General features: G+C 38.8%; 1 protein-coding gene across 1 annotated transcript in view; it reads left to right on the forward strand.

Annotated features, from left to right (window-relative positions):
• Positions 1 to 14,424, forward strand: part of FANCM (FA complementation group M) — a 79,918-nt gene that overhangs the window by 19,906 nt on the left and 45,588 nt on the right. Inside the window, exons 5-8 of the mRNA XM_075150678.1 lie at positions 7,602 to 7,733; positions 8,513 to 8,645; positions 10,519 to 10,647; positions 11,147 to 11,248. Coding sequence (XP_075006779.1) covers positions 7,602 to 7,733; positions 8,513 to 8,645; positions 10,519 to 10,647; positions 11,147 to 11,248 — 496 coding nt within the window. The remainder of the gene's footprint in view (positions 1 to 7,601; positions 7,734 to 8,512; positions 8,646 to 10,518; positions 10,648 to 11,146; positions 11,249 to 14,424) is intronic.

Here is a 14,424-nt window from a genome sequence, read left to right on the forward strand (position 1 = left end):
GATGTCTGCGAGGTCATTCGAAACTGTCTCCAGTTAGGAGTGCAAAAGCCATGGGTCATTTTGGTATTGAAAATCCAGCTTTGGAAGCTGACAGCTGCGTAATTTTGCCATTGCTGAGGCAAGCCTTTATGAGAAAGAGGTAGATGAGCAGACCTGTTATGGTGATGGCTATGACAATTAAAGCAGGATCTGAATTTGAATCAGGGGTCTCTGTGGAGCATGTGGTTTTATTTGTAGTTGTCTTTCATTCTAACTTTAAATTTAATGTGAAATAAGTGTTGTGGTCCTTTTTGTGCAGGCAGCAAAGGGGAACCTCTGGGCTTTTAGAATTTTAGAATAATAGGAAAATAGTCCTCTCCTGTACACTGTTGAGATGCTTGCAGGAGGAGACCAAAGGTTAGGGATGTAACTGTTGACTCTGTGATGTGATGCTTAATCTCCCCCGCTCCCTTTTCTTTTTTTTTTCCCCTTCCTGATCAGTATCTTTCTCCCAGGCTCAGCTTTGGTTACCTAACCCCAGGGGCTGATCTTGGTGTGACAATGAAGTATTAATTGCCTTAGAATCCAGAGATGTGTACTTCTGACACTACAGACTGAAATCCTGCAGTTTCTATAAAGTGTTTCTTCTGTCAGCCAAAGCTGATCAGCCAAGGACTTTGTTTCTTTGAGAATTTGCAAATGGAGGAACAACTGCCAGTGGGAATGTTCTGAGAGAACAGTTCTTTCCTAGTGAATTTAGCATGTGGGGTTTTTTTGCAGAAAAGTGGAATGCACTGGTTGCGGTAAGTAAGGCAGGTAGTTCCACCGTGAGGATGTTTGGCCTCTTAGTTGTGGGCAGTGTGTCAACATCACAGGCTCTTCCCTGATCTGAAATTCACTGAGAAGGCAAACCCTTGACAAATGTTGGAGATGATGCTTGCTTAAGTGTTTGGTTGCCTGATGATTTGATTTCATGGTCAACTACATAGTGCACAGAATTGCAAGACTCATTGAAAACATGCTGAAGTGGACTGTATTTTTTGACAATTACTAGACTTCCCTCACAAAGATGCTGCTGAGCTTTCTTCATGGGGCAGCTACATTTCTGTGGGTAGGTACCTTGAAGTCACAACATGAATTGATCCATGTCACAGGTAGTGTCTTAAATGTACACTGCAAGTAGTGTGTACAGTGCAAATGCTGACTTCAGTTTTGTGGGTAAGGAATTTTCCACATAATTTTCGAAGTTGGATTATTACTACCAAGTGAGGGCATCCTGGCTCTTGAAGATTTCTTCCAGGAAACCATTATTCTTGAGAAGACCTGACTTTTCGAGGCAATGTGTAGAGGCTTTTCCTCTGCCTGTCCTGCATAAATAATTCTACACTTTCTTACAGAAAACAGTCCCAACTCTTTTGTTCAAGCATTAATTATGAGAATAAATAGTTGCTTAAATGAAATAATTTCTGTTTAGAGGATTGCTAAGCATCGTTGCTAAAGATGGGGAAAAAACCCCAAAAAACAACAACAAGAAAAACTGTCTAAAATCACAGCCAAATTTCTATTTGTGAGAAATGCCACTGAGTATTGACTGTGAGAAAAAGGCCAGTAGTTTAATATCCTATTTTAAATATCCACCTGCACAGATTACTGCTTGTATATTTGATTTGGTTTTCGTTTCTGATGTGCTTGATAATAATGTACAAAGGGCTACATTTGACAGAGTTCTGAAGAGGTATTGTGGTCTGTGTCTAGATGCTGCTATCAGCCCAGACTAATAGAGTAACTGATTGTTACTGGATTTGAACAAAGCTGATTTTTGTTGTATTTGGTGTTTTTCCCCTCAACTTGGTAATTTTGTGTGTGACTGCTGGCTAATAAATAGTCACTCTTGAGAGAATATGGTTTTGTTAGTGCTGTATTCTTGGTGCTTTCCTGGCAGGTCGTATAATATAAAATATTTATATTATAGAAATATAAAAGAATATAAAAGAAAAACAAATACTCAGCCTTGCAAATTGAGGATATGAAACATCCTCAGTAGGATGCTTCTTTCTGTCCTGTGGCAAAGTGATGACATTTACTCTTACCGAATGGCAGATTGATACAGAAAAGCTACTTCTTTCTTATAACTGCTCAAGTAAAAGAGTAAAAACGTTCGTAGTGAAATTAATGGAAAAGTAAAAACTGTAGGTCATCTTTTTTTGTAACTTTTAAGAAGTGAAAAATGCTGTAATAGAAGAAAAACCAAGATGTTAAAAGAGGACAAACTATTGTATCTTTTTGATGAATACCAGCTTCCAGGGAAGAACAGTATACGTTCAACGTGTAACAAATCCCTGGAGAGTGGGAATTCTGTGAAGTGTCTAAATGAGTTAATACAAACTTGACAACAAAACTTTCAGAGGCGCCTAGATCATTATTAGGTTGATCAGTATTGGTTTTGGAGAATTATAAGATCAGCTTAAAAACACTGTACCCTGCTGTGTCCCTGTTGCTTTATTTTCATTATTGGAAAGGTAAGAAAATATCAGTAGAAAGCTTACACGAAACAGCACTTTTCTCCATCATGTTTAGAGTTTGTCTGCCTTTGGCATGACTCTGAAGTTTTACAGGGAGCATAACTAAAACTGAGCACTGGTCATAGCTCCAAATGCCTTTCTCAGTTGCCTTCTCTGCCATAAACCCATATTTTTTTTCTGTTAATAATTGACCTCCTTCCCTTCTTTGATGTACTATACCATGATCTGAGAGGCTTCATCAAATGTTACAATAAACTGTTCTCACGCTGTACATAAACTATGTACTCTGTGTGCCTGAAAAGTTTCTTTACAGTCAGCGAAAGGGTATCTGTACTCTGCCCTAGCTCATCCGTGAGATGCGCTCCTATGGCTGTGGGACTGGCTGGTTCTCTGATCGCTGCTGGGATCACCAGGTACTTTCTTTCTTGATGGATTCTCAAGACTTTCTCACTCAACCTGGACTTATGGTTGGCAGAGACTAAACATGGTTTGTTCCTGGGACTTCCTCCTGGAATATTAGGTTTTGGCACTTAGACTTCTCAAGGTAGCACACTTTGTGAAACCCAAACCTTTCTAGTTTCAGTCCTAAAACAAAGCAATGAATGCTCTAGATCTTCATCTAGCCTTCACTGGGGCTGCTCTTCCCTGGAGCCATAGAAGGCCCTGGTTGCTTTCATGCCTTCCTGCAAAATCTGTTTGCTCTCCCCTAGGACGGTGTGATCACAATTCTATTGTGAAGACCTGTGATAAATATACCTTCTGAGCTGCCTTTCCAGCTGTGGGTGGTGGAGCCAAAGCCTGGAAGAAGTCTCCTCTTTCCCTTTCTTGTCTTCCTTTGCTCCCTTTGTTGAAAATTTGAAACTTTGGAGCAGAGAGCCGGAGCATCGTCATGTCCATGTGGTGCACCACCACAACAAAAATCTGGATTTGTGTTGTGGAGCTGCTTGTGTTACTCCCCTACTCCTGGTTTTAGCAGTCCCTTGTTAAGGCAGACCAGTGTGTCGGTGGGGCACGTTAACGTTTCTGCACACCTGTAGGTGGGATGTTAGCTCACCAGCACACAGCGTAGTCTCATTTTCTTGCACACCAATTCTGCGTCTGCCCCAGCGTGTTTGGAAGGGGTCTGTGGCATATTGTGCATGGAAAATGTTGGAGCTGGGTGAGTTGGGAGAGCAGGGGAAGGAGGTGAAGGGAAATGGCAGCTCTATTTAAGTGCAGTGTGACTGTGTAAACCCGGTCAGGTCTGTCAGTTGAGGCTGGGAGTGCTGTGGAGAGCTGCCTGGCACCTCGCCTTTCCTGTGGATAGAAGCGGACCTTCTCAGTCTTTGTTTTGTGAAGATACAGTCTGCTTAGTGGCTGGTTTCTTTCAATCCTCTCCTCTGCTCTAAAAGAAATAGTTATTTATGCATGGGAGATTTCTTGTTTTTCTTTAGTAAAGAATGATTGCAAATCTGCAGTAAAATAATTAGGCCAGGTCGTTTGTTTAGTGCCTTTGTTTTTTATTGTGCCAAGAGAAAACAGATTAATAGCAGTTTTTAGTGAGGTGCGGCTGAAACAGTAACAGTTCTTTGCCTTGCTAGTTCTGCTTATAATGCACATGGTAGTCCTCAGCTAATGCCATAGCTCCAAATGGCAGGTCATAAGCTAAACTCAGGTACAAGCTTCAAAAAATCCGCGTGATTTGCTGGGGAAGGTACCTCATTCAGCAAAAACCTTTATGTTCTTGGTGAGTTTAGTGCAGTATGGGATAATTTTACCAGTTGGATTTTATATATTGGTAGTAAATCTGTCAGCTTTTTGAACTCAATTTAGTGAGCTAGAAAAAGCCATGAGTTCTAGTAAGCAATTAATTTAAATTAATTCTACAGTTCTGTTTTTAAACGGGTAAAGTAATACTTAAATGTTTTGGAAAGACTGAGGAGGCTTTTCAGAAGTATTATCTTTTTAATTAAAAATAAAGGTATGGAGGCAAGATAAATCATTCTGAGTAGTGGTTGTTTCTGTATCTCTTCTAAGTAGGTTATGTTTACTGTTCCTTATTAGTTTTGAAGCTCCAGGTGACTGGATCCTGCTGTCTTTCATAATAGTCTTCCTTGGTTTGTTTTGCAGAAGATGATTAAATCAGACAGGGGTGTACATTGAGCAAACAGTGACAATATAATTTTCTTACATGTTCTAAACCAGATCAAGGGATGAAATATAAAAGTACATATAATGGAAATTTTTTTTTTTCAAAAAGCTATGCAACAAGTATAGCAAATAATAAACCAGTGCTGAAATATTATACTTATGTGGGCATTAGTTTTTAATGAAACATTAATTTCTTTTCTAGAGAAACCTTTTTGTTCAGAGACTGACTCCATTTCCACTACTTGAGACATAGTTTAAGCTTGATCTTCAGCATTTCAAGTGTCCTTATGTCCAACTGTTTCAGGTTTGATCGGAGGGTAAAGTGCTATTTCAGAGGTATCCCATTAAATTAAAAGCACTGAGTTATCCCTTGCATGGTCAACATTTTTGTTTTTTTTTTTTTATATATACCTTTTTTTATAAGGTGGCACCGACATTTCTGTCTCTGTCCTTTGAAAGTGACTTGTCAGGTACAGGCCAGACTTTAAAACGACATAACAATAACAAACTGTTTGGTAAAAGACAAAGTTTTGAATTTTAAACTCTTAAAAGTAAACCAAATATGAGAAATTAATTTCTTGTCCATTTAGACTTCCAAGTGGCTTAGTGAATGTTTTTGACTGTATTTTAAGAAAAGATCATTTGATTTCTTTTTGGGTTTTTTTCCTTTCCTCCAGAAATTCCTACCAATATTGTAGTTTCCAATTGGTGTTTGCTTGTTGTTAGTGGTGTTAGTGGTTTATTTGGTCTAATTAATCCATTAGTCTTAATTAGCAGGAATGCTTCGTCATGGAGTCTCTTAACTGTGCTTTGCTTTGACTGGGGAGCCGTGTGAGGCCCTGACCCAGGCTCCCTGTAGGTAAAGGTGGACCTGAAGACGGGAGGTTGGAAGTGCCTGGGGGCTCTTCAGTGCTGGTGGGCGTTCAGTCTGCGCAGCTGGTCTGACATCAACTCCCCCAAGAGACCCGGAGCGGGCAGTGCTCCTCAGCACCGCCCTGCCTTCGGAGCTCTCCCAGTGGCCTCCCAGCTGCTCCTGCGCCTGTTTCCCCTCCAGCCGGGAGCAGATGAGCCGAGCTGGCTTCCTCTGAGCAACAGCAGCAAGCTGCCTGAGATGTGGTATCCCAGTCTGAGGGCCCAGAGTAGGGAAGAGGAGCAACCTAAGATGCACCAGAGCGTTCAGAATTTAGGCTTCATTTCTCTTATTTCTCAGCAGCCTTTATCTGTTATAATCTGCTTAGCCTGCTGACTCCAGCTAGCTGTTTTTGAAATCCTGCAGGCATGGAGCAGGCAGTTTGGAAATTCCCCAGCACATTGTTTCCCCAGTTTGGCTGGTGCTCTTACAAGTTTTCCTTCACTCTTCCAAAGTTCTCTTTGCATTTTTGATTCTTTGGGGGATTAATGCTGCTGTAGTTGACGATGGCAATTATTCCCACGCCTTTTCTCAGGATTTGCGACTTAGTGCCATGTAGGCACTGTACACAGAGTAAGAAGCTAAAGAAGTACCAAACTATAGAAATAATCAAAGCAAGCAGAGAGGAGGAGTTAAACTAAGCTGCCACTGCATTGGCCAGGTATGAGTAGAGTGTGGTTGCTAATAATATTTGTGTATCCTAACAGGGTCTAAAGACCCAGCATATACTAAATGTGTGAAGAAGACAAATTGAGTGTTGTTACTTAGTGTATAAACATGCATTGCACTTTTACAATTGACTTTCTTTTCCTGTTAGAGCATTTTGGTTTTGCGAGCTGAAGACGTACTTAGATCAGTATAGTTTGAGGCCTGAAAGTTACACTTGTTTTTATTGGTTCCGTTGGACTTGATTTTCAGTGGGCTGAAAGAACAGCAATAAAGGGACTAGGCATTTGTTGTGCTATAGCCTTCTTAGTGCAGTTCAACTGAACTGGTGTTAAAATGCCCAGAAAACTTGGGAAACACTGTATGCCTGTAAGCAGCTATCAGGAACTGTCTGCTGTCAAAGTAAGTAAAGACTGCCTTTGTAGAAGCTTGTTATTGCACACTAAGATGTTTTCAATGCTACTAGCCAAGTGGGCCAACAGATTGTAAGTAATTTTTGTAGAACAAATCTGATTACTGCAATTATTACAGAGTTAGCGCTCATGCAAAACTAAGTCTATAAAAAAAATCCTGACCACCTAAGGCTGAGAAAAAAAGAGGAAAAACAGGATTAAGATGAATTAGTGCAGGTCAGTTCCCTTGTTTCACCGATGTGGAAAGCAGGTACATGTGATGTATAAAAACAAATTGTCTTTTGGCGTGGCTTCCAAAGGAAATGGGGCACGCGGCTGTGCCGGGCCCATCTGCCGAGCGCTCATTCCTCTCTGAGCAGACCTCCCGACTCCCATCCCTTCCACACACAACTTTCTAACCTGCTGGCTAGTCTTCTACCTGCGGTAATTTAGACTTCTCAAAGATAAACACACGTTTTCCTGAGATTGAAACGCCATTGAAGTTAAGGTTACCAGTAAGAGAGGGAGCTGCAGTGTGAGTTTGGTAGCTGGCTACCCGTCCTGTTTTGTTTCCTCTCTGCTTGGTCAGTATTTGTGCAGTTACAAAAGCACAGTGTGTTTTTCCACTTCTCAGTTATTTGATGGATATGGGGTTATCTTGGGGGCAGGAGGGTGTTTGTCTATAGGATGGAGGGCACAAATCCTTAGAGAACCAAGCTGTAAAAATTCTGCTGATCTTAGAAAAAAATTTTGAAAATTAGCCTAGAAACATCCTGATAGTGGAGAACCTTATGGTGAGGCAGAGCACCAGGTTGTCATCTGGCACAGTAACAAATTATTCAGAAATCAGTACAGTCTGTTTTGAAAAATTCTGTGTTTCAAATAAAATAAATGAGCTGCTTGTGTTCTGTTGTGTAAGATCTGTAAAAATAAAACTACTTTTTTAAAGGGCTAAATAAACTACCTTCACGTCTCTTGTATACTTCTGTGTTTTGTTTGCAGGTGCTAGAAACATTTGCTGGACGCCTGATTAAAATAGGAGTTTTAGCAAGGCGGGATATTCCCAGCCTTACAAAGTACCAGATAATTCTAGCAAGAGATCAATATAGAAAAAACCCGTCTTCACAAAATGTGGTAAATGTCTTTATTTATTTCACGTTGTTAAAGTAGTGAATAAATGGTAATACCCCATTGTGTACAAAGTTTCCTGATACATTTTAAGTTAGATTTCCTTTGTAACAGTCTATTTTTAGCCCTGGAATAAAATATGCCCACTTGCTCCACATTTCTTAATGCTAATATAAAAAAGTTAAGGAAAAGATGAAGAACTCCATTTCCAAAGTGAAATTGTTTTGAGAACTTAGATTGTAATTACTGACTGCCAAATTTACACTTTCCTCTCAAAACTACATTACTGCCCCTATTTTTCTGTAAATTGTCATGGAGTGTTCAAATTTTGCAAACTTAAATAAGAATATTACCTAAAAAAAAAACCCCACGAGTGTGTACCTTAAAAAGAATATCGGGAAATACACTTCACAGTAGGCAAGACAACTTTCCTGACTTAAATTTTGTAGCCTGGGTAGACGTGCCGGAAATTTTGCCAAATACTGATGAATGGTTCAGCTGTCAGATTTTGAGTGGTGCTGCATGGGAAGGTATTGAGCTTGGAAGATAATACAGGTATTTTGGAGATCATTTTGAAGGTGGAAAAAGATTGCCTTCGTTGATCATTAAGAATTGTGTAACCTGTTTCCTAAAGGTTTTGATAGACAGACTACTCGCTGTGCATTAGTTTGTGCTTTGGCTCTATTTCTCAGATGTCAATCTTATTTCTGTCATAAGAATTGCAGTATGATTCCTGCTGCTTATTGACTTCCTAATTTAATGATGCATCTGTTTTGTTTTCATAGGGAATACATCAAGGCATAATTGAAGGCGATTTTGCACTTTGTATCAGTTTATATCATGGTTTTGAGCTGCTGCTGCAAATGGGAGTACGGTCATTATTTATCTACCTTTGTGGAATTATGGATGGATCAAAAGGTGAAATGTCTTCATAAACATCCTTCCTTTTGTCTCCACTTCTTATTTAATTTACCTCATCTGTATGGCTAGTTTTGCACAAAAGGGCTTATATAGTGGATGGGTTGCAAATGTAATTGTATTTTGTTCCTCTTCATCCTTGTTGGAAATACGTTAGCACAATGTTAAAGATAGAGTATATTTAGGAAAGCAAATGTGTTTCATATGGCAGCAGTTCTGAAAAAAATAAGGCACGAACAGAACTCAGGGTAAGTGGCAGTAATATCTCTGGAGAGACAGAGAATAACCATTAAACAATTTAAACCAAGAAATCATTTCATCTTGTAAAACAATTCCTCCCCCTACAGCAAAACTCATGTATGCATATGTATGCCAGAAGATTACAGATTTGGACACATCACACTAGAATTTCTATCCTAGCTTGGCAACATCTTCCATGCTCACTAAGCAAAATGGAAAGCTGTTTTCTGTTCTGGCCTCAGTTTGTTTTCCTAATTCTATCGCTGACTATTGTGAGTCTTTTGCAACTCTCCACAGTCATTTTTAGACCCATTGGGTTGTCATTGGTATCTGGAAGACCTGGTTTGGTACTGACATCTTTTTTGAGGGGGAAAATTTCCACTTGGCCATGTCAGTCCAACAGCAAGTGTCTTCTAAACACTGGATGTGGGAGGGGAAGGTTCCAGCTGTTCAGATTACCCTATGGTGTCCCTCTCAGGTTTCTTGCTTCATTTCAGTTTACACTTAGCTGTGTAACTGTGTGGTAACTTAGAGAAGCTACTTTGCCTATAGCACTGCTTAATTAAAATGACACTGCTTTGTCCTACCACTGAACCGAAAGCATACAATGCTTGCTTCATATTATACAATATCTATAGAATATATTTTTCTAGTATGCATGTGCTAGTAATTTCTCATTAATTTTAAGCTTTTGACATTTTTACAATTTATTACTTTCACACGTGCAGATTTTTACATTTCTGATGGTATAATGCTGTTGTTAGACCTAGGCGCTGGAGAGCATTTCATGTATTTCCTAGTTTCTCAGGTTCCTTAAATCCCTGTCTGCTATTGAATAGAGTAGAATATTTGAATAGAGTAGAATATTTGAATAGAGTAGAATAGAATATTTCAGTTGGAAGGGTCCTACAACTATCATCTAGTCCAACTGCCTGAAAGATGACTGATGGAAAATTTCTAATAAATAGGTCTTCTATACTGATTCTGGTAAGTTTGATTTCTGGTTTGAGTAGAACAAAATTCTTTTCCATATTGACATAAAATCATTCAAGAAACTTGTTAATTCTAGCTTTTCATCTAGGATCCCTTCTCTTTGAGTAACTGGCAGCACTTCATAGAATCATAGAATCGCAGAGTGGTTTGGGTTGGAAGGGACCTTTCAAGGTCATCTAGTCCAACCCCTCTGCCATGGGCAGGGACATCTTCCACTAGACCAGGTTGCTCAGAGCCCTGTCCAGCCTGACCATGAACACTGCCAATGATGGGGCGTCCATGACTTTCTGGGCATCCTGTTCCAGTGTCTCACCATCCTCAACATTTCTGGATTGGATGGCTTTTCTAGTGCTAAATGGTTGACATAAAACTTTTTAGTTTACCCACAGGACCAGGCTTCTGTTTATACATATGTTTTTCACGTTTAAATTAATGTTTTCATGTTTAAATTCTATAATGACGTCTTCCTTTCTGAAAAAATATTGATGCCAAACAATGTTTATTACATTTTCTAAAGCTAACATGTATCTTTCAGCTCTTGAAAGGAGCTTGCTACTTCTGAGAAAGCTTGTCTTTTGAATAACAAAAATTATATTCACTCTGGAGATTAAATACTAAGATATTTCAACTTTTTACAAAGGGTTAACGCGTACGAAGAATGAACTTGGTCGTAATGAGGACTTCATGAAGCTGTATCAGCAGCTTAGAGACATGTTTTCAGACACATCTTTGGCTTCAGCGAATGGAAATGTTTACAGGAGTAAAACAGGTCAGTATTTCCCTCTTAGGGACAGAATATTTAGTTTCTGTTTAAATGAAACAGTAGCTACCTCCACATAGTTTGTAGATGCAGGAAGCTATTCGTTATGATAGACTTGGCTAGTATTCTTTATTCCAGATTGTCTTCCCCAGACTATCTATTTATCTATCTATCTATACTCTTGGTCGTTTTAGCTGCCTTCAAACAAGTTTTCTATGTTTGAGGTTTTTAATTTGATTTAAAACAAAAGGTTAAAATATTGCTGTTTGACTATACATCTTTTACAGTGTGACTGTAACAAAAATAACAACACTTTCTCAAAAACTTGGTTTAACAATTCTGCTTCCGTAAGTAGTTCACTGATTTGTTTGTTTAGGTGAATGCAATTAGAACTAGGGTCAGGAATTTGTATGTCTGACTCAGAGAATTATAATGGGAGGAAATGAAGTTCACTAAACCTTCATACTAAACCTTACTTACATCTTTAATTGCTTTATTCCCTTTTCAGTGTTTGAAAATAAAAAGGAATTTATCTACAGCCATCCAAAATTAAGGAAATTGGAGGAAATTGTAATAGAACACTTCAAATCCTGGAAAAAGGGATGTTCTGGTAAGTACCAACAACTCAAAGAAAATGTATCTGAACAGTTGAACCTGTGGATGAAAACACTATCTTACTGATTTATTTCCTAATTTGTTCAAGTGTTCCTTTATTGTCTTGTATGTTTGTATATCTTACATGTGGAAAAGTCCTCCTTAGAAGAACTGTACCATAAAATTTCTTTAAGAAAAAGCATTCTATAAGCTATCATTATTAATTTGATATAAACTATCCTACCAGCTTAGTAAAACAGTGATAGTAAACATTCCCAGTGCTGCTATGTCTCATGACACAGAATTTGTTCTGGAAACCATCTGTCAGTGCAGTGCTACCATTACCTTCTGCAAAGTTCGATGCAATGTAGTTATGGAGCTTGAGGATAAAAGTTCTGATATCCAGCCTGTTGCTAAGAACGACAAACTCTGAGGCATGGATTTGAAGTTGGTCAGGCATGTCTCTTAGTATTACTAACAGGTAATTAATATACAAATGTTTTGGTGTTGTGTTTTGTGTCTGTGTGCATGAACCTCAGAAGTCAGTAGGCATGAACCGTAGGTCTTTACTGTTATCAATACAAAATTACAGTAACTGTGCAGGAAAAAATAAATAATCCTTTATAGCATAATTGGCAAGCTGTGGTAGCATATCTAGTCATATCTTGAGCTAGGTATGTTAGGTTTTCTTGCTGTCCTTCCTTGCCCCTGAGCCCTGTAACCTCATTTATCCTCGTAGCTACATGCAAGGCAAGGCCATGGGGAATATAAAGCAGTGTCCTGAACACAGTTCTCTAGGTGCATGTAGTTAAATTTAAAACAAGTACAAAGAACTGATCCTGAAATCTTTCTGTATAACACTAGGCTAGAAAGCACTTTACATTCGCAGTCTGATCACAAAGTTGGAGGCATTCTAGTAACTTAGGGAATGTAGTGAGCTCCAGCTTGTGTCTCCTAAGCTTATGCAACTCCAACCCACATGCACTGGACAACTGACAGAAATAGTGAGACACTGTGATTTTATTTATTTGCCTTATTATTCACTGTGTCATAGCATTCTGAGGATACCTTTTGAGCAATAATCCAAAACCCGTATTTCTACCCTTATTCCCTGTTTCTTGCAAATAAACTCTAAATTTACATGTATGCAAGTAGCTACACCCTAAATTCTGGTTTTGGCCTCTGAATAGAGTACACAGCCATGTCCTGATTTCTCCCTCCTCCAGACAAGAATTTGTCATGAGTCTGTCAATAAAATCTTGAGTACTTACTAAGATTCCAAACATAATCACATGTATCTTTACTCCATCAGAAGGCTCTGAAATAAAAGCCTAAATCATTATGTGAGCAGTGGAAAATACATTCAGCATTTGTTTCAGGAACTCATACAAGTGTGTAGTGTCTCTAGGGAAAAAAAAAGCAGAAGCAAACAAAGCCCCTGAACTTAACTCTGCTTTATTCCAATTATGCATTACTGAAGTACTCTGAATCATAATTTACTGTGTTCATGCCTGTTTAACTTTTAAAACCAGTAACTATTTCTGCAAAGCATTCTCCTTGAAAAGCCCTACATTTGAGACAGAAAAAGAGAGTATTAATAGCCTAAGTCATTAGCCATATCGGAAACAACACCAGCTCTCTTTCCTCCATTCGAAATGAAACCTCTCATATGAGAACTTACGGGAGTAGTGTCAAGTTGCCTATGCAAACTCTGAACCATTTCTAACTAGTGATCAATCAGCTTGAGTTTGAGCTTCCTGACCACAGAGCTATTGCCCCTGCTTTACAAGATGCACTTACCAGCAATTCAAGTAATTGCACGATAACATTCTGGCCAGCCCTTAAGAAATGTTGGCTCAGCATAATGAGCTTCTCCCAGCTAATCTTCCATACCTGGATTACTTGTCAGATTAATTATGGACTGCTAATGTCTTGAATTTTCTAAGTCTGGTTTGGATAAGGTCGAGGAGGTAATGGCAGCAGTATAACATTTTTTACAATATAGAGGCAGATGCTACTGAGCATTATCGCTATTCAAGTTATGAGAATACACTAAAAATAGATATAGAATAATGTTGTTCAGAATAAAGTTAGTGGAGGAGAATAATATGAATTCATGTAAGTTAGATATATCCAACCTGCACTTAGTCTGAAATATATAGCTCGTCAGTCTACTCAGGATGGCAAATTATGCAGAACACATTATATCAGTGTTGCAATTGTCCGGTTTCTAGCTAAAAATATTGAATTATATTCACCATTTCCTTTCTAGACCTTCATTGGGGACTGGTTTCTGTACTTGACAGATGATCTCCCATATCACCTGCAATTTACTGAAACAGTGCAGTAGAATGTCGTAGAATAATTTAGACTAGTTGGAAGGGACCTCTGGAGATCCTCTTGTCTGACCTCCTTGGCTGTCAGGCTCAAGAGTGAAATTTGTTTTGACCAGAGGCAGCCGTCTTCAAAGTCTACCTGTGAATTCAAGGCTCATCTTAAAAACAAATGGGGAAAATGGTTAGCTTCAGCTTCTCCTTTTTGACTTAAGCTGCTGAAAGCATTTCTGCATGTAGATACGCACAACTAAAAACTAAACTGGAATTTCTGATAGTTGATCAGAAAGATACATATACTTATCTGTTACACTTAATGCTTTAACATCAAGAAACAGCTTGATACTGGAATTACAGGCGTAGCATGAAACTGTTGTGAAGCACCAAGTGACTGTTCTTTGTGTGTTCAGGGAAACATGTTTTTACACATCCAGTCTTGAGAATCTTAATTCCTTGTCTAACCTTTCTCTTAATGAGAAAGGTGTTTTGTGGAAAGTTGCGTAAAAGAGGAGATCTTTATCCCTGGAAATCTGGTTTCATCTGAGGGCTATGTCTAGGTAATGGATGCAATCTGTGCCAATTTCAGTAATTCATGATATCCTTTTAGAGATTCTCTTTTTTTAACATACTAAGTTTTTACTTCATGGCACGCGGTAACGGACATGTTGTTTTAGTATTTGGATAGGATAAAGAGAAGCTGACTGTTCAAGACTTGCATGTTGCTTAGATAGCTTTTGCTTGTGCTCATGAAGGCAGATACCCTTATATGTTTAAAGAAAGAAGAAAAAAAAGTACCAGAAGTACTGAGTACCAGAAAAAGTACCCAGAAAACAAAATCCGTGATGGTGTAACATAAGAG

This window comes from Calonectris borealis, chromosome 5 (assembly GCF_964195595.1).
Source record: "Calonectris borealis chromosome 5, bCalBor7.hap1.2, whole genome shotgun sequence".
In the NCBI taxonomy this organism is placed as follows: domain Eukaryota; kingdom Metazoa; phylum Chordata; class Aves; order Procellariiformes; family Procellariidae; genus Calonectris; species Calonectris borealis.